The sequence below is a fragment of the Talpa europaea genome (genome assembly GCF_964194135.1).
Source record: "Talpa europaea genome assembly, chromosome: 4".
Classification (NCBI taxonomy): Eukaryota; Metazoa; Chordata; class Mammalia; order Eulipotyphla; family Talpidae; genus Talpa; species Talpa europaea.
The window spans coordinates 111,203,663-111,224,201 of NC_140070.1; the positions used below are offsets into that span (position 1 = coordinate 111,203,663).

The following is a 20,539-nucleotide window of genomic DNA, read 5'->3' on the forward strand; positions in this document are numbered from 1 at the left end:
ATAATAAACATGAATGTGTATATGAGGTTTCTTAGAGTTATTCCACCTTGGAGGGAAAATGAGGAATATCAGCTTATGTGTAGTTGGTATTATGATGATAAAGTGTAAGTAATAACTTTTTACCAGTCAATGACTGGTTCTCATTTCCTTTTTACAAAGACAAATGATATTAATAGTTTATAGCAGAGACATTCTAGGCACATGAGTTTGTATGTGTTAGTTTCATACAGAGAGAACACTGCCTCTGTAATTCTCTATTGCATAAAAGAACCCATGATTTGCATAGTGTTCTATACTTTGTTTCTTTTATTTAATGATTACTCTAAGAGGTCTTTCTATAACAGCATCTATGATCTGTTTCCACATTTTCAAACAGCTGCTTGGTATTCTGATGAGTGAATATAATCATTTTGTATTTTAATCCATCACATTTTGATGGATGTTTGCTGTTTCCAATATTGTTTTATTGCCAACAAAGCTTCTATGAACATCATTGCATGTAATTGCTTCTGCCACGTGTAGTGGTATATGTAGGATACATTATTAGAAGGAAAATTCTTGACCAAAGGGTATATTCAGTTTTTAGATTACTAGATAATCCCAAACTACTACCTAGTTTTCATTATAGTATTGATTTTTCTTGCAGTTGTTAATCTGACTATGCTCATAAATTAATTTTTTTTAATTATGAATGTGGTTGAGCACCTTAAAAATCATTCCTTTCATTCTTTCTCAGTTCACCATTCCATGAATAATATCAACTTACTCCTCACTGGTTGAAAATGGCAGCTAAAATATACATTAAAATGTATCTTGTTTTAAAGTAGAGTACAGTCCTTGAAATAAAGAAGAAAGCTTTAGAATAGGGGTTGGATTAGACTTGGGACTGACAGTGATGCATAGGGAAGAAGAGCAAAGAGGCCCAGCACAGAATAAAACTAAAAATTCCAAATACAAGACTCTATTAAAAAAATATCAAGCAGAAATACCCTGGAATAAAGCATGCACATGAATATCCTAAGTTAAACAGTCAGCTAATTTTGCAGGTTGGCTTGTATAACCCTTGCTTTTAAGGGCTTGACAAATAGTATCAAGGTTCTGACCTTAAACTGAAATTCCTTGAACTCTCAGTACATGAAAGCATGCACCCAACATTCCTGACCCCACCCAGCATGCACTTTGCCAGTCACAAGGAGCTACCACTGAGTGCTCTGGTGGAAAGCATAACTTACCACGAAGCTAATAAGTTCTGAAAGAGAGAGGAAGATAAACAGACGGCATCCTACTACCTTGAGCAGCTTGTTCTTTAATATGTCGAGATCCACACCTTTAAGTTTTGCTTCAGTGATCTCAAAGACAGGAACCTTGTATTTTCCACTATTCCAGGTAACCATCTCTCTTTCTGGGAAAAGATTTTTGGAGGTACTCCTATAACCTGCTCTGTTATAGATTTGTTCTTTGGGTAATTGAACTACTCCCAGATTTAAAAGATTTCCTTTAAGAAAGTGTTACCAGCATCTTATGACTTATTAAAATACATTAAGGGTCAGACATACAGAAATGGTCTCTGACACTAGTACTATTTCTTCTTTAGTTCTATTGCTTTTGAAGTAATATAATGCAACTTAAAATTTGCATGCTGTCAACTTTTTGAAAATCAAAATGCTATGGCCAGATTAATGTAAGATAGGTTTACTGTTGCCTACATACATACTTGAGTTTGACAGTTTTTCCGTGCCGAACAATGTAGACAGAAACATCTTAGGCTTTATCTTTCCCCTGCTGTAGCATCTCATTCTGACTAATACCTGCATCCTTTTACTGGTGTTACTTGAATGCAATATATTGGAAAGATTTAGGTCTGAAATACATTAAGACTTTGCTTGCCATTTCACGATAACCCCAAAGTCTGACAGCCAATGCATTGGCAGTGATGTGGTAATAATGTAATACTGTGTACTGCTTGCTGGCATGCAGCACACCAGAAGACTAGGAAGTGACTTGAAAATGAAATGCTGGCTTTATTTGTTTATCTGTTAGTTGGATCCCAAATGATTTCATCTACTCGTAAATAAACTTTCTTTATGGACAAAATTTGAATGTTCATTTTCCTCTTAGTTAGTATGCAAATCTATTTGCAACATTCTAGCAAAAGAGAGTGCAACTCATTTTGTGTGCTTATAAATTGTTCATTACTATACTCTCTGAAGGCCAATTCGTGGTTCCATCTGTAACTCCACAAATCGCTTTGCCCACGTGAACTTGGTGGAGTAAATATAAGGTACTAAAGAAGATATGTTTGGGATTAAGTGGGAAAAAAAGAGACATATCTTACAGATTACCCAAGGTCTATCAATTTAAAGTTTTGTAACTTCTTACTGCATTTATTTATATTTTTATGTTTGTAGCCTAGGAAAAATATATTTTTTGACCTCACCAACCCAATTTTTAGGGCTACATGTAAATAAATAATATTTAAAGATTTCTCATTGAATGCAGAGGGAATGTCATTTCAATTGAAAAGCAAACATTCAAGAAAACAAATAAAACATCTAAAAAGGGGCTTCATTGGTGGCATAGGGGTTAAGTCTCAGTGGTATCACCCCAACGGCCTGAATTTGCTCTCCTGCCAGGGAGCTGACCCACACATGGCTCAGCAGACCTCGCCTGTCTCACCTGCTACTCCCCTTAGGAGTATATTTCAGTAAATCAGCCTGTTGTGCTCCCCACTCTGTCTCTTATTATTGTGACCTAAAAGGCTCCACACACACAACTAAGGTAATTGTGTTAATGTTTATGGGTTGGACCTTATAATACTAAGCAATCACTGTTATTTCCTTCACCTCTTCTTTACATTTCTAAAAGAGAAACGTAAATCTCAAAAAGAATTTCTGTCATCTTAGCTCGACCTTAGTCACAATAGGTCAAAATCACTTCTTCATGCTTATATTTAACATTCATTGATGCTAATGGAATGGACTTCTGTTTTCATGTAGGGAACTTGATTCCTTTGCATAAAAATAATACTCACAAATAATAAACATCCTCCCTTTACCTAAAATGTGAAACAAAGATGTGCAAGGTGAACAAAAGCTCTTCAGAGCAAGCAAAATCTGTCTATGGAAAAAACAAAAAAGTGATTTCATATCCATCTATAGTGCTGTGCAGGGTAGGAATCTGACTCACAATATATATCTCCTGTCACTGTTTAGCTGGAGAATCTACCCAGAGATTTTTTTCAATTAAAATTCTGTGCGCCAACAATAGACTCTGCTATGGAGTTTTTAATTAAAAAAAAAAAGAAATGATATAAACCCACATTGTCTCTAGGCACTGTTTGTATTAAAGGTTTAGACTGATGTGATGCTTGGATCTTATTGTTCTAAACATGTGTTTCAGTTGGTGCTCTCGGACTCACCATGTGAAGAAAATGAAATGTAAGTAAATAGCAAGAGGCTTCATATTTTTATTTAGCATTTTCAAAATTCAAAGAATAAAAAGATTCAAAAAATTTTAGAAAACCCTGATGTGTTTCAAATGATTATTATAATGAAAAGAGAGTAAATTATTTTTATATGCAAATGGCTTAAATTTTCTAAAAACGGTGAAGATGCACTTCCATTATTATCAGCTTTTTAAATAAATAAAGGACCTAGCTGACGTCTAGGTATTTTTGTTCACTGCATTCCCAACTCATGAGTTTTCAAGGATTCTTTAAGTTCATAAAAGATCACTATCTATGGCTGCATCCCTATGTCAGGGTAATGATGGGTGGCAGTTTACTGGATAATTACGTTTCAAATAAAAGCAAACTAAGAAAAATTCTAACCTGGGTTAGGTGAATAATTCAAAGTGCTTTTGAAATAAATTATGTGACTAATTGACTATTTTCTCACTTTTTGTGCAGTAAACTTAATGGCTTTCAGAATTCTGTTCAGGAAATGTAGAGAAGGTGCCATTAATAATGCTGCAACTGATGAATGATGTCTGTAATGCACTGTGACTTAGTGCAAGTGTTGGAAATGCACCTGTGCCAAGCCCTGGCTTCTGGGTGCAGCCTCACTGTCAGCTAGCTGCTTCAATTGTCATTGCCTATGAACTCCAGGCCAGGAGCTCTGAAACACCCAACAGGTTAAGAGATGATGCTCAGTGGAATGATTTCCATAGCCCTAGAATCATTCACCTAATTCTAGTGGGTCAGTTTGCTATTAATCATCTGCTGCCTGTTAAGTTTATGCCACTACTTCAGCTTCTGCCTGGCTCTCCATTGCTGTTTTATTGCATTAAATTTGGACTTACCTTTTTCTCTTTGTTCTGGTGTTTGTGACATAATGAGGTTTTGATTGCTGATATGTTTACCTAATTCTTGAATTCATGGCTGCCTTATCTTGCTTCTTCATCTCCTGCCTTTGACCCAGAACAATAAAGAGTTAGTGTTTGAAAGCTTCATAAAAGTTGAATCTAATTCTCCAGTCAACATGACAGGAAAATATGTTATTGAGAAACATTATAAGCTGATTTTAAAGTCATGAGGCTACAAGTCTCCTTTTCAAGTAAAGAAATGAAGACCCAAAGGGAGTTAGTAATCAATTAACTGTGGGGCTTCTACTAGTATTTAAGTATTGGAAAAGCCTGTTCTGGACACCTTGGTAGAAGCCTATCTGAGTATTTGGGGGGAGGCCCATCTTACATATATGGGTAAGGTAATTTATAAAACATAAATGCGATCATACATATACAAGGTTCTATAAATTAACTGTATGAATAGATTCTTCAAGACAGGCCACTATCTTTCCTATATTTGGAAAATGAAGTATATTGCTCAAACATGTAAAAAGCAGAAGTTGGATTTGGACCTAGGACTCACTCCTTAGGCATGAGTTTTAACTACAAATCATTTTATCAATATATAAATTAAATAAAGTTACTCACCTGGTAAAAGACCTGAGGGGTATACAACTCATTAATTCTTCTAGACTCTATATAATTTACCATAGCTTAATTAGATCAGGCCACCAATCTCATGGTGATAGGATTTAGCACCCATCTTGTCCCTCAAATTATTGTCCCTGAGTTGTACTCTGGCCTGTGTTAAGGAATGATCAAAAAAAAAAAAAAAAAAAAAAAGCATGACCCATGGAATTTCTTATTGCATTTATTCTAAGAGTACTATAAAAAACATTGTTCCTGTTCTTAACCGTGTCCTCTTTAAAAAGCTCTGTAGCTTGATGTTTTCTGTTGTCTATACCAGAAATAGTTGTGCATCTGGTGAGTAATGTTGCATGTTTTTGTTAATTTTTGAGAACACTATATCACCATTTCTCTTTTACCCTGTTAACTGCTAGAACATTTAAGAGCCAGGTGTGGAATTTAGTTCTAATTGCAAATAGGGGATTTGCTATGTTCAATTTATAAACTGACCTCACTTTGGTTTATTCATTGATACTCTGAAGGCTCTAATTTCTAATTTTTTCTTATATTTTTTATTTCCTTCAAGCATTTTGGAACACAGGACATTGAATGCATTCAGGCAAATACTCCACAGAGTAACATGAGGCTACAGCTGGCCTTTACCATTCCCAGTTGCAGTGCTAATAATATGGACTCCACAGCCAGATCATTTGGGTTTAAAACCTTCTCTGCACTTCCAGCTATGTTATCTTAGGCAAGTTAGTTAATTTCTCTGTGACTAAATTTTCTCAATTGTAAAGATGAGGATATAATAATGTCATCCTACCTTATAGTACTGCAAGTATTAAAGCCAGTTAATAAACATGAGATTTTGAAGAATTCCTGGCACATGGAATTATAGGTGATTCTAGCAGAGTTGATGAAGCAGCAGCAGTTTTCACTTGAATATATCAAATCAATGAATTTGTAGTTAATCTTAGGTCCACAGATTCTTTGCACTAAGAAGAATGATAAATATCAATTAATCTAACCATTCTTGTAGATCAGGAAATCCTCTGAAGCTTCAAGTAAAGTAGGACACTAATTGTTTGGGTAGGGACAGAAATGACCTTTATAACTAGATCTAGAAAACTTGATTTTTGGAAATGTCTATTTTAAACATCACTGTCAGTTCTCAATTCTCTCTGATATGTTTTGTTTTGGGCACCATCATCCCAAATTGACCAAGCATACATAAATCTCTGAATAATAGCTTCATTTTCAAAAAATATCTTTCTTACCCTAAAGAGCTTACATCTAAAATCTGAGTAATTACAATATTATTTCAGATACTCAGTTTTAAATTTTTAATAACTCAAAATATTTGCTTAAAAACAATTTGAAATATGGAAAGAAATAAATAGTAAGGAACAGGAAGCACAGGGAATCAGAATACCCATTGTAGGGGCAGGAATGGACACAGGGCAGGTTTTCTAGGATCCCATGCAGAATGGGTAAAGAAGGAGTTCTGGAGCCCTCAGGGGTTTTGCAGGTCTTTTATTGGGCATATGGCAGGCAGGGGTGCTGGGGGGCCGGGAGGCTGGCAGGGCTCCCAGCCCCCAGCAGGTCTTCACTCTGGGCTCTCCCGCCTTCTCTTGGCTTCTCTTTTGGCTTCTCCTCGGCTTCTGCTGGCATCCACGTGACGCCACTCTTAAAGTGCAGTCTCAGCCCAGGTGAATCCCATCTACCTATGTCCACCCCCTATTCCAGGTGCCCGCCATCAGGCATGCATTCAGGACCGCAAGGATCCTTCATCTATCCTGATGGCGGGAGGGCAGAAAAGCCTGACATTTTTCCTTACCCTACACCCATATTCTGGTTTAAGATCTGTGGCCACTAGTGACCTCCCCACTTACTGTTTCACTCTGTGTGGAACAGTGGGTGAGTGAAATCCTAAGGATGAAATAAATTACCGCCAAAATACCTGTAAATCTGAAATTACATGATCACTTTATATTTCGCCAGAAAACTGCTTCCTGACAATTTTATTTTGTATCAGAACCTCTATCACAAAATCAAAAAAGAAAGTAATAAGTCATATTGGTTCCAAATTGTGGAAAATTATTAGCTCTGAAGAAAAGATTAAGAAGCTCAGAAATTAGAACTAAGAAATAAAATAATATTTAGAATTGACATTATTACAGTAAGTAGATGGTCTACTCTTAAAACGTCATGGAAGAGAAGCAGAGGTTTATATGTAACACTCCTGGCCATCAGCTTAGATGTGAATATTCAACAGCAAGAAGCTTCAGCTGTTTTATTGGACCAGGATACCATGATAATTTCTTTACACCCATCTCTAAAGTCTGATATGCTATGTAAAATAACATACCAAAAGTAGAGTTGCGTTGTATTATTTAATTAACAAGGCTGTAACGGTGGGAGGGGACGGAGCAGGATCGCTGATTCTATGCAGATGGTGTAAGAAGGAGTCCTGGTGTCCTTGGTGGCTTTTATATGCTTTTATTGATTTTATCAGGTGCACGGCAGGCAGGGGTGCTGGCAGGCCTCCCAGCCGCCAGCAAGTCTTTACTCTTTCCGGCTCTCTGACGTTCTTTCGTGGCCTTTGCATCTCTGCTGCGTTCTTTCTGCTGTTCTGCTGGCGTCCCAGTAACGCCACCCCTATAAGTGCAGTCTCTCAGCCCGGGTGTTCCCACCTAGCGATGCCCACCCCCTACTCCAGGTGCCCGCCATCAGGCATGCATTCAGGACTGCAGGATTCATCATCAATCCTAGTGGTGGGAGGGCAGAAAAGCCTGAAACTTTACTTACCCTACAAAGGCTTGTAATTATAAATATCAATCTATGTCTTTTTGATGAGTGGATAATATTCCTTTATAAATATATGCCATTAATTATTTTTAAAATCTTGCATTGATGACCACGCGAACTATTTATATTTTTATAAATAGTTGCTATTCCCTTTATATTTCAGTTTATATTTATATTTTATATTTCAGTTGCTATTCCCTTCGCCACCCCTTCACCCCCAGTGTTTGTACCTATATACTTCCCTAAAGCCTCTAAGTGCAACAAAAATTATCCCCCCAAAACAAATAACAAAATACTTTTTGTTTGGGTGACTGAGTTTTGACTTAAATGTCTGGAGTAAATTTTTTAAGTTGACACTTTACATATGTTAAAAGGTTATTTCTGACTAGTATGGTGATAAACATGACACGCTACCTCTTTAGAGAGGTTGGGAACAATAAATTAGCTGACATTTATGAATGCTTTCAAGCTGAAAAGTACTGAGTGTTATTTTAACAATAGCTGAAGAAGACATGATTAAGTGTAGTTCCAACAAGAAGCTTATCGGGCTGTGATGAACAGACTTACACCATTTAATCCCAGAATACTTTAACAGGATTTCATATATTGAAATATGAAAAATATCTACTGATATATATATATATATATATATATATATATATATATATATATACATCTACATTTGGTGTATCTTGTCTGGTGTACAGAGGGTCCTGGAATGAATAAGTATCTATACCTGGGAAGTTAAACTTTCTGCAAATCACACTGTGGGCTTTGCATTTCTGTGATCTTTTAAAACTTATCTCAGGAATGACTGAACTATGCTAGATGACTTGCCTGATAATAATGATAATGCCTAATCACAAATGATTTGACAAGCCAGACTGAGACATCAACTTCTAACTCCTTGGAAAATGACAGGCATGGCCACACATTCTCTCCCCATTTTTCCTAACTCTTTCCTCCAATCAGAGTGTCACGGATGCTGTTACCAATGCAGATGTTAAAGGTTAAGAGAGATTATAAACCTTCCCTGGAGAATTTGCATTTTAAAGATTATAGTTTTATGAATAACAGAGCAGTGGAAAACTGTAATAATGCCAACTACTACAGTGCAATCATCTGTTTACATATTTGAGAATTTCATGCTTATTTGTATTCTCAGTGGCTTGAATCATGTGGGTATAGGTAAACATTTGCCTAATTGTGTTGGAGAGAAGTGCAGTGTATAGATGGTTTTTCTGGAGATACAAGTGTAGTCAAAACAAATATTATGGTCCAGAAAAAAATTGGGTTTTGGAAATTTTAGAGGCCCACCACTAATTGTACATCTTTCATCATCAGGTGCTCAAAGTATAAAGATCAATATCCTCATGACTGGTATATTTGGTAAGCACACCCCTCTATATTTTTTTTAATAAAAATTTTAGTGAAATATATATACCCCTTTTCTTAAATAGTTGAGAGACACATGGAGGTTTCACAGCTTAAGGAAATTTTAGGGGCCAGGTGACTCAAGGTATATAGACATAACTTTCAGGTTGTTGGCCAGTATTCACTTAAACACTTCCTGTGGCGGGGAAATTACTATTTTAAAGAGTGAACATTTATTCCTGGGTTGGAGATCTTTAGCAGTAAAATAATTGTTCTTTCCCTTGAAATCTCCCTAGATGATTACTCCAATGATTTTAGTTTTGACTTTAACTGCCATTCAAAATAAGACTGCTATCTCCTTGAAGAGTTAGTCCTTCAGAAAATTTAATAGTGTTGTTATCTCCCAGCATTACCTGCTCTGTCAGTTGGGTGGTTAACTTCTCAAAGACAGAGACGCTGTGTTGTTTTCCTTTGAATCCCCAACCACAATATCCAGAATCTGTTCAGTTGCTTAACTGAGTGAACTGAATGAAAGGAATAATGGCTGGATGAACTAAGGAACCAAGACATTTCTCCTTAGAACAACCCTCTAGTTTCCAAAGAGGAAATGACTATCATCATGTCACAAGTTGGACCCACTCTGAATTCATTGAAATATGCCAGGTTCAGTGAGAGTATATAGTGGTAGAGGGTTGCTAAGGAATCCAGATTGCTACTAGTCAATCTTGCTGAGTTCTTTTGAGTTCTTTCTCCCTTCCCGGGACGTGAGCAGAACTCTTTTTTTTTTTTTTTCTACATATTTTTTTTTAAATTTTTTATTTGTTTATACAAGCACTGGGTACAGTCAGAAGCGCGGGAGGGTGAGAATTCACCAGAGCCAGAGAGGAGAGAAGAGCAGGCAGAGTGAGGAAGTACACTGCAGAGGGGAGCAGCAGGTGAGATAGGAGAGGTCTGTGCCCCATGTGGGACCCTCCCCAGTATCCAGGGATCGAACCAGCGCTGCAGAGGCTGTGGGCAGCTTCACAACCCAGCGCTCAACCGCCGCGCCACTGGGGAGGCCCGAGAAGAACTCTTAACATGACTGCATGCCCCTTAACACCTCCTCTGCTTCTTCTGGTGTCAGGTTCTTGCTACTAATTTGCATGGTGGCTCTCCTTTTTGGACTATTTCTCTTCTGCCTTCAGTGCTGGCTGAGACCCCAAATTGATTCCCCAAGACACACTATGGCTGTTTTTGCAGTTGGAGACTTGGACCCTGTTTATGGTAAGCTGTCTGCACACTTCTGGATTTCTCCTTTGAAACCTTATGTTTTTGTGGTGAATTGAAAAATGAACCTCTGAGAAGAATATTTCCGGCTGCAGATTAACGCATAATTTATTGGAGACTCAAAGGCATGTATTGAGTATCTGAGAAAAATTCAGAAGACTCCAAAAGAAGAAAAAAATGTGTCTTGGGAAAGTGACTCAGATGGCTGTGGGAATGAAACTAAACGTATCATTCAGTAAACAAGCAGAAGAGAAGAGATGCACAGGGCAGGTCCTTCCATGTAGGTGGTAAGGTTTAAGGTGCAGAAAAGCCTCTCAGCTTTTAGTGTCTACCCTTTGTTTAGTGTTTCACGTATCTGCAGTAACATTAAACCACACTTCCCAGATTACTGCCAATGCAGAGTCCTAAATAATTGAGCTGGTTACTGGAGTGTCAGTACTCATATCCTTTCTCCCCAACCACACAAGTAGCATCTTGCTCCTGCCTGATCCCAAACCCCAGCCCCCCCACCTCCACCCCAATCATACTCTTCCCGTTATTTTCCATTCTGCATTGGGAGGTAGGGAATGGCGGAAATTGAGGTCTTCGTTACTTGTAATTTTGAGCCTTAACTATAAGTGGAAAAGCAATCACATTGATTTCTGGGACTTCACTATTGATAGTTCACTTCTTGGTAAGCACTGTCCCCATGCAGACCATCTGTTAGGAAACACTCCTTTTAAGGTACTGTGCAGCGTACCGCATTTTCCTCAAGGGAACATGGCAGAGATTGTCAACTGCACTTCAGAAACTTAGACCAGGAAAATATTTCAATCTATGAACTGAGCTTGTTCTGCAGAAACTCACGGTTAGAGAAAATGAAGGGCAAAAATAAACTAAAATGTTTGAAACTCAAAACTCAGTACTCAAAGACTTAGTGATAATTTTCACTATTGGCTTTTTGTAAGTCACTATTTAACAAGGGAAAGACATTGTTTATTTGAGAAATGTTTTATGGGGGACAGATAACTAAAAACTCCAGTGAAGATTGTTATTTGTCCTAAAATTCAAGAACACTTTCCATTTAGCACAGAGGGAAATAGGTTATTGACCCTCTAAAATATTTATAAACCCAAGGGGCTAACATGGTTGCAAGTGGTCTACTTTTTCTTTATTTAACTAGAGGTATTAATAAATAAATGCAATTATGTTTCTTCAGGCATCATTTGAGTTTCTAAAGGCAAGAACGCAATCTGATCTTAGCCCTTCACTCACTCTTAGGAAGATTCTTTTACTAGCCTACTTTGCATTTTAAAAAAAAATCTGTTTTTAATTTTGAGTAAGAAAGCTACCCGGTTATACTGTTAAAATTTTAAGTTAGTTTATGTGCCACAGTTATATTACTATGTGCCACAGTTATATTTATCTAATGTTTTTACATTTCCTTGACGGTAGTTTACATATTTGCTTTGGAATTTTCCTGAACTTACCAAAACAGGTATGACCATGAGTGAAAGGCATCAAGGCTGACCTATTATTTCAATAAACTGCATGTAATAATGAGTACAGAGCATAAGAATCACATTTTCAGGCCTCCCTGGTAGCACAGGGATGAAGTCTTAGTCCTATCACCACCGTACCCTAAGTTCTATCCCTGGCCAGGTTGCTAACCCACATATAGTGGAGCAAACCTCTCTTATCTCCCCACTGCTCCTCTTAGCAGTGTATTTCAGTAGATCCATCTGCTCTGCTTCCCACTCTGACTCTGGTGAATCCTCTCAACACCAGCACCTCTGGCCTACACCCCAGTTCTCCTATGCATAAATAAATAAAAACAAATCACATTCTCTATACCCTGAAGTCAGTATGACAAGAAAAGAAAATACTTGGGAAGAAATAGATTTTTAACAAAATAATATAGTCACTATTTTATTTCATGTATGCCAAGTGTTAATTTTAATTTTTAAACAAAATAATAACAATTTATCTCATATCTACTATGTACAGTAGGTCAGGGGCTTCTAAAATACTATCTCTACTTCTTAAATACCAGTTCAGAAAAGTGACTATTATTTCTCATAGACGATGTTGTCCACTTTTTTCATTCTACTGGATTTATATAGTATATGTCAACAACATCCAGAATTGAGTTTAGGGAGTCAATAAAAATTTGGGTTGGACACTTATGGTTAAGTCACCTCATCTCTAGACATAGGTACAGCCTCTATACTGAACTTTCAGACATTCCCATAAAGTGATTCATCAAAGGTAGGATTTGCTCTCCAGAATCCTCATTTCCTTTCTCATTCTATCTTTTCCTCCATAATCCCACTGGTATTATTCTGGATCTTATTTTGCTTAAGAAGCATTTAAACTTTCCTTCACTGAAGTTGTATTACAAAATTTTCTTCTACTGATTTCTGTCTCGGAGATCATAGGCTCAGTTACCCCTTCCTAATTTTTTTCTTTCTCTCCTACACTGAGTTTAATATTAGTTTATTCCACCTACTGCACATCTCCTATCTCGTCCCAGGGCAGTTCAGGATGGTTGGACAGGAAATGAATATAGTCTTTGATGTGGAGGTGGTCCCCAGAGTTGTATTTCTTGTTTTTCCTGCTACTTCTTTCTGAAAAAATTCAGAGTCAGTAGGAAGTGGTATTCTCTGTGATCTCTGGTAACCTTTTCTTAACTAGTCATTTCTGGATGCAAATTCCAGAGAGTAATATTTTAAGACAGTCTGAAATCAGACCCATAGTAGATTCCCTTTCCCCATTGGATCTCCATTATATTTTTACTTCTCCTAACAAATGTTTTTTATTCTCCCTAATATTTGCATAAAATGAGCTGTTTTCCAAAAGGGAAGTGAAAAATTCATAGGATATTTTTCTGTTGAGTGGGAGGTAAGGATGAAAAACACAGATTCTACTTTCACAACCCCACAAAGCATGTGCTCACAGCAGAGAGTCGAGTCCAGCTACTTGCAGGTCTAATGTGTCTACATACAAGATTATGGGTTTGCATTTCTGAGTCTTCCTTCTAGGCACTATTCAGAGGGGGAGAGGAAAATGAGCCCTCACTTGAAAGACTTTGGTGATATATGTGGAGATACTGTAAAATGTTCTGGGAGTGAACCCTCCCTTCTCTAACGGATAAGAGAGCAATGTCATCTGCATAGAGGTGGAAGTCTGAGAAGTATTTATACAAAATCTACTGTCTGTGGGTAAAGCGTCTTTTCAACTTCCACTAATGACCATGGAGCCAGTTAAAGAAGATTTAATCAATGAGACCTCAGCCTCTGCATCCCCACAGTGCATTCTTCAAAAAGGAAAAGTTTAAATTCTAGCATTGCCTTTCTCTGCACGTAGATAGCATGCACATATCTTTAGGTCAAAATAACTTGGAACCAGAGGCTCCCTTGTCAAGAATAATTATAATTTATATGTCAATGATTTACTGTTCCTACTTATATAAAATAAATTCAAATTCATATTTGTTGGAAGAATTCTCACAAAGTATAGTCTGTCACACAGCTTTCTGGGTTCAATTCCTTATTTTGATTCTGACAAATTAGTCTAGCTATACTTGAGAATTTTATTCCATATTAGAATATGAAATAGGTTTTCTAGACTCCTGGCCACCTTATGTGTACAAAGGGGAAGATATGATTTCTCATCCTGAATTCAGAATGTAAGAAATGGGTCATTAAAACACTTAAAAGGAGAGATGAGATTGGATATATTAACCTTTACTTCTTCCTCATGCTTCATTTTATTTCTTCAGAAATTACTTCACATTATTACCACTATTTGGAGAATAACTTAGTTGAAATTGTTCTGCTCTTCTGGTCTGTGGGTCTGAGATTTTACTCTGTGGACCTCATAGAAACTGCCTTCAGCTGAAAAGAACTAAGAGAGGAATTGTGACTGAATATCAGATGCTAGAATGGATTGAACTTTATTAATGTTATAATATATGAAAACAGGAAATTTCTCTAACAGTTCCTGACAAGATTACTTAACTCAGATTGCTGATTATCTTGATTAGAAATATTAAAGATAGAAAGAACACTTGCCTTGAGGTCATCATAAAAGGAATTTAAGGAAGGTCTTTCCAGCCCAATGCATTGCAGTGTCTGATGTGATTTTTATTTGGGAAAGGCTGTTGAGAATCACAGACAAAAGCCCAGGGCCCAGTTGCATCTTTTGAGTCATTCATTTTACAGTTTTTACAGTTTTTACAGTTCTTGGCTCACCCAGTGTTTGTATTTCTCAATTTTTCTCCCCTCTCATAAAATATATGTTTTCCTGTCCATAATACATTAGGGTGACACACTTTACTTACCAAAACTGGAGAAATAATCCCTACAAGCCCTTTTGGAAGAAAAAGAGGAAGGAGAGGTATTATAGAGAAAGAGAAAAGAAAACAAGGAAAAAGGCAAGAAGGTGGACGAGCAGGGAAAGGAAGAAGAACAAGAAGAGAATGAACTTACAGTTTGAAGTTGGAGATATTCTAAGGACTGAAATTAAAACATACTTACTTTACAGAAGCCGTAAAATCAATTTTTTTCCTGGATCCAGCCCCAGGGGTGTCCTGTATAATCCTTTTTTACTTAATTATTCTGACCCAATTCTGATTCATTTCTGGATCCAGTTTTCTTTTACCATCTCTGCTATATGGATGCCAGAAAATGTTACCAAACTAAGTGGGTGGTATCACTTGAGTTCAGAAAGCCAGATTCTGAACCACAAGGTTGTTTCCATTAAGGAAATCCTTTATTAATGTGTGATGCCACCACAGGAGAATGACAGTATTTTAAAGAAAACTTTAAGTGGTGAGTGAAGGAAGATTGTATAGGAAAGAAATAAACTTGAGGATGTGCCAGCACGGGGAAGATTTCTTCATTCTTGCGTCTGGGAGGTAGGCAGTTTAGATGCATTTAGTCACAGTATTATCAATGACTTTCCTGAAATAGTTTGTCTTCTCTGTTACCAGTTTAAAATGATTTGAGGGTGTTCATCAGGCACTGATGTTATCTGCATTCTCAGAATGAACAACATATCTCTTTAAGCATTAAGCAACCTCTAACCATAACCCAACAAGGAATGTGGCACATTCTAAGCATAATACAAGGAGGTGTTTTCAGCACCTATGCTAGAGGTAAAAAAATATTTTGTGTCAACATTTTCTTACCAAATTTTCTATTTTAATGGACTATTTTCTCTCTAATCATCCAACTCTAAATGACGGAAATTTGCAACCAGATTTGTTTTTTTTTTTTTTCCTTCCTCAAGTGTATAAACAGTGAGAACATTCATTGGACCACATGAAGTGATTTTGAAAAAGATTATATGCAAATTTTCAGTAAGGGTGGAAAAAGAAGAAGGAAACAAAATCATTAAAACTCTCCAAATCCATCTATATTTCAAATAGAAATCAGTTCTCTCTCTCTCTTTACAAGTCCAAGGACTTAAAAGATAGTGTGAATAAGTAGAAGTGTAAGTGATTTAAAAAAGAAGAAAACGTTTTATATTTGTTTGGTTAATTGTTTTATTTCTTAATTTGTATTTGAAAAATAAGTGATGTCACTGGAGTTTTGAATTTTATTATTAAAAATATTTTTAAAAACTAAATGAAAATAAATTTTCATTGAAAAGAAAGTTGTGAAGCTAAGTAAAATTCCTTATTCATGAGTAAGACAGACATTTAGAGGTAATAAAGAGAAAGACATTTGGAAATTAGGAGGTGAGAGGGGGGTCAAGTGCTTAAGGTAGAAAAAGAATGTCTTGCTTATTAGGAAAGAGAATTTGAGATCATAGGAAAGGGACTGCCATTTTATCTGTCCATATTATTAACAAAATAGTACATTACAATAAAATCTATGTTGAATCTTTTTCTTTCCAACTCATGTGAATCCAAGCTGGGTCCCCTCAGCACTGATAAGACAGAAAGCAAGTCAGTGCTTTTCCAGGGATGACAGGGAGGTGAGAGTCCATAGGGACACCCCTGCTGGGGACATTCCTTCATCTTGGCTTAACTTCTCCTCAGATCTCATCTCCCCTATATTGTTGCCTTTCAACCATCCCATCACTCGAACCTTGTTTCTTCCACAATTTCAGAGATAATCTTTCCTTTTTCTTATTTCAAGGCAAGTAGAAAAGCTAGTCTTCCAGCAGTGATTAAATGTGAGTGATTTGATTTGAGGCGAGGAAAGAACTGGACGGAGAATAACAAGGAGCTGCCCTTGCAAGCTCTCCTTCTAGCTCTCCCAGGATCCTGCTCATTTTAGGATACTTTTGAAATGCTATTTCCCAAAACTTTGGGTTCTGCATGTAAATGTCCTGTGACTTATTTTAGATTAGGAAAGTGAATGCATTTCACTTACATAATTTTTTGGAAGGGCATGATAATAATGATGGCTTGTACCTACTGAGCATTTGACATGTGCCATGCTCCGTGCTAACACTTGACATCTCTACTCTCATTAATCCGTCCATGAAACTCTAAGAGGGGTTCACTATCTTTTTTTTAAAGATTTATTTATTTATTTATACAAGCACTGGGTACAGTCAGAAGCGCGGGAGGGTGAGAGAATTCACCAGAGCCAGAGCAGGGAGCAGAGCAGGCAGAAGGACCGAAGTACACTGCTGAGGGGAGCAGCGGGCTGCAGGAGAGGTCTGTGCGCCATGCGGGACCCTCCTCCTGTGGCTGGGGAGCAGCCGGGGATCGAACCGTGCCGCAGAGGCCGCGTGCAGCTTTGCAACCCAGCGCTCAACAGCTGAGCCACTGGGGAGGCCCGGTTCACTATCATTCTTAACACTAAAGATAAGGAAATAAAGGCACCTATAGGTTAAGAAACACGAGTAATAGATACTAGCTCTGTGACTCAAATTCAGGCTTTCTTAACCACTCCCATATAAGAGAAAGGGATGAGATAGAGAAGGGAGAAAAGCAGAAAGAAGTATAATGTTAAAATAAACCAAGCCACTGATTGGAGTGATTCTTAATGTGGGAAATAATATGGCTATAAAATCTCAGTAGTAATTATATTGGCTTTACAAAATTAAATAAAAACCTTGATGTTTTCACTGAGAAGTCCGTCAAAATTATAAATTTTTGCCAGGCATTTTTAATTATGTTCTTTTGGAGCTCTTAATGTATCAGAAAACAAAATAATTCCTGCTCATCTTGCCATCACATGATATTGTATATAAATATGCTTTGAAAAAATTGATAACTGATATTATGTATCTTCAATTTAAAAAAGCTCCTGAAACCACTGACTTCATTATGCTTATTAAATAAATACTTTGTGAATTTCATAACAAGTTTAAGAGCAATGGCTAAATTTGTAGTAAGGCAATAGTAAAATGTTCCTACCACAGAGAGCAGTTGTCAATATCCTATTGCCTGAAGCACAACATTGATAATGGTCGTGGCAGAACTAAATTTGAGTTAATAATTGTGTCAAGTCAATTTGGTGCAGCACCCCATGAAGAATAATAGCTAAGTTACCATTGACTGTGTATTCTACACACCAGGAGCAGCTCACCTAGAAAATGGACAGTGCTTAGTAGAAGTGTCTATTATGGAGGAAAAGGTACAGGTTATAGGTATGTATGAGGCAGGTACAAATTGCCAGTGTTAACTCTCACTAATTAAGCCTCCTACAGGCTTAACTTATGTCATCTTAAACTTCCTAACTGCAAAAGACCTTAATGCTTGTAATATTAATAATGATAATTAAGTTATTGCTTGACCATTGAAATAAAGTAGATTGGGAAATGCTACTAGAAATAAAAGAAGGGGAAAGAAAAAAAAAGTAAAATAAAATGAATGCATATTCCTAGAGTAATACAATTCTTGTTATGTATTAATGTTAACAATGATAAAATGATAATAAACCTTTAATGAGTAATTTTTGTGTGTCTGGCCTTGTTTTAAGCACTTTATAATAATTTTGCTGCTTTCATAGATGTTTACACTATCATTATCCTTTTATTGTAAAAGAGAAAAGTAACAAAGAGAAACCTTAATAAATTAGAAGATTATTTAATTAATTAACCACTTAAGAAAAATGTTGAAATATGTGAGACATAATTTAAACACAATTCTATCCTTCAATTATTATATCAGCATTTGAATTACTATGTTTTGCAAACCAGTGAGGTAAAAAAAAGAAAAATACAAATGTACAAATATCTATGATTCTAAAAACATGGTAATTACTCCAAAGTTATACATTAGAATGATATATATAGGTGGATTCCAGTGATACATTTATTGCTTAATATGTAAGTATTTTTTGTCTTGATAATTGTGGCAAGTTCTTTGGAATCCATGATGGTATCAAATCTTAATCTTTAAAGAAGAGGGCAGCAAACATTTTATACTAAGGCCATGTAGGACATATATTTGGCTTTGCAGACCAGCAGGTCTGCAAATGGGGTTACTCATTGTGTGATTGTAACACAAAACAGAGAGACACTATGTAAATGAATGGGTATGACTAATTTCCAATTAAATTTAACACACAAAAAGAGTTAAAGGGCCTGGTTACTTCAAGAGTCTAGTTTCTTCTTTAAAGATGATTTTATCATTGTTACTATTGTTTTGGGTGAAAGCAATCAAATCATTCCAAAACAGCTAAAGAACTAGGTTAAATAAAGAAAAAATGAAACGATATTGCTATAAAAAATTACTGCTTATTTCCTCTATGACTCAAAAAATAGTATTTCAAAATACTAAAAGAAGATTTTCAAAAAAGCTATTGGAATAAGTTCAAGGTCTTTCAAAGTGTTCAATTTGAAGAAGTGCTTTTAAAAAATATTTAATGGGTAGTGAAGTGCATAGTCTAAAAGCTAAGAACTTTGATTTCAAAGCATTATTTTAAATTTGAGAAAGGTTTTTCTTATTATGTATGTGTAATTTAAATGCAAACGTCACAACTTAGCATTTTTGCTACTCATCTTAAAGAAAGGTTTAAAATAATTCATTGTGTTAGGTATGGTTTGCAAGCATAAATATAAAATAATGAAGTTAAGAAGTAGTATTTCAATGATTCTAGTGAGACTTGCATTTCCCATGATGGAAACATTATTTAAAATGTCTTCAGTATTTACAGGAATCTTGTCTTCTGATCTACCAAAAAGTGTATTTCTTCTCATTTCAGCTACTAAATTGTAAATGTTTCTTGATGGATTCATCAGTGATATAATCAGTTCCTAAGAGCAAATTTTTTCTCAGTAGAGACTAAACTATCACTGCAGACAGCAAGTTGGTTGTAAATTTTTTTCAAGGGTACAAATAATGTTTTTGCTGCTCCAGTGATTCAATAAATGACTGATTTTATTAGGCAGTTCATGTATTTCTGTTTTATGCTGACTAGAAAGATTACAAGTCTCCATCTTTCTCTTTCCAGGGATGGAAGCAGCTATGAGTTCAACTGTTGGAATGCACCTTCAAACTCAAAACCCTGAACACTTTCATGCCCCAAGTCATGGAACTTTAGGTCCCCCACCTCCATATGAGGAAACTATAAAATCAAATCAATTTTAGATCTTGAATTATCAATTGGAAAATATTAGAAATACTCTAAATAAAACAACATTAAATTTAAAAACAAGTATTTCATTCAGTAGAAAATTCCAGAGATCAACTAATATAGTCAAAAAATGAGAAATTGACACAATAATGTGTGTAGAAAATAATTTTGGTCATAAAAAGCAGGCATAGTAAGTAGTGAACTCATTATTTTGGCTGTGTTATATTTTTATGCAAAATAAATAAATTTTTCTCCACGAGAGGTAGTTCCTATTAAATTTAGGATTCTACCCCACTACACATCACACATCTCTCTGCCTCAATATCTCTGCTTTAATCTCCTCCATTATAGAGTCAATAAAAAGTATCATAATTTTATAGTGGCTGAAACACTTTCAAACATGTCTAGAACCTGACCAGGGAGAGAATATTTGAATTTTGGTGACAGGAAAGAGTAGGAAGAAAGAGCATTTGGAGTTAAAGCATAATGAAAGAACTAAAGGGGCCTCCCTGGTGGAGCAAGGGGTTAAGATGAAACCTATGAAGCTGTCCACAGCCACTGCAGCATGAATTCCGTCCCTGGCCAGGGAGCTACCCACATAGTGCAGCAGACCTCTCCTGACTTCCCTTGTCCTCCCCTCAGCAGTATTTCAGTTA

At 36.3% G+C, this 20,539-nt stretch overlaps 1 protein-coding gene across 1 annotated transcript; it reads left to right on the top strand.

Annotated features, from left to right (window-relative positions):
* Positions 1–1,311: 1,311 nt before the first annotated feature.
* Positions 1,312–19,897, top strand: TMEM207 (transmembrane protein 207; the record flags this gene model as incomplete). The annotated part of the gene is made up of 5 exons (XM_084231422.1): positions 1,312–1,386; positions 3,400–3,437; positions 9,067–9,111; positions 10,220–10,359; positions 19,761–19,897. 5 exons carry the CDS (start codon positions 1,312–1,314, stop codon positions 19,895–19,897), a joined length of 435 nt encoding a protein of 144 aa, XP_084087548.1.
* Positions 19,898–20,539: the final 642 nt, after the last annotated feature.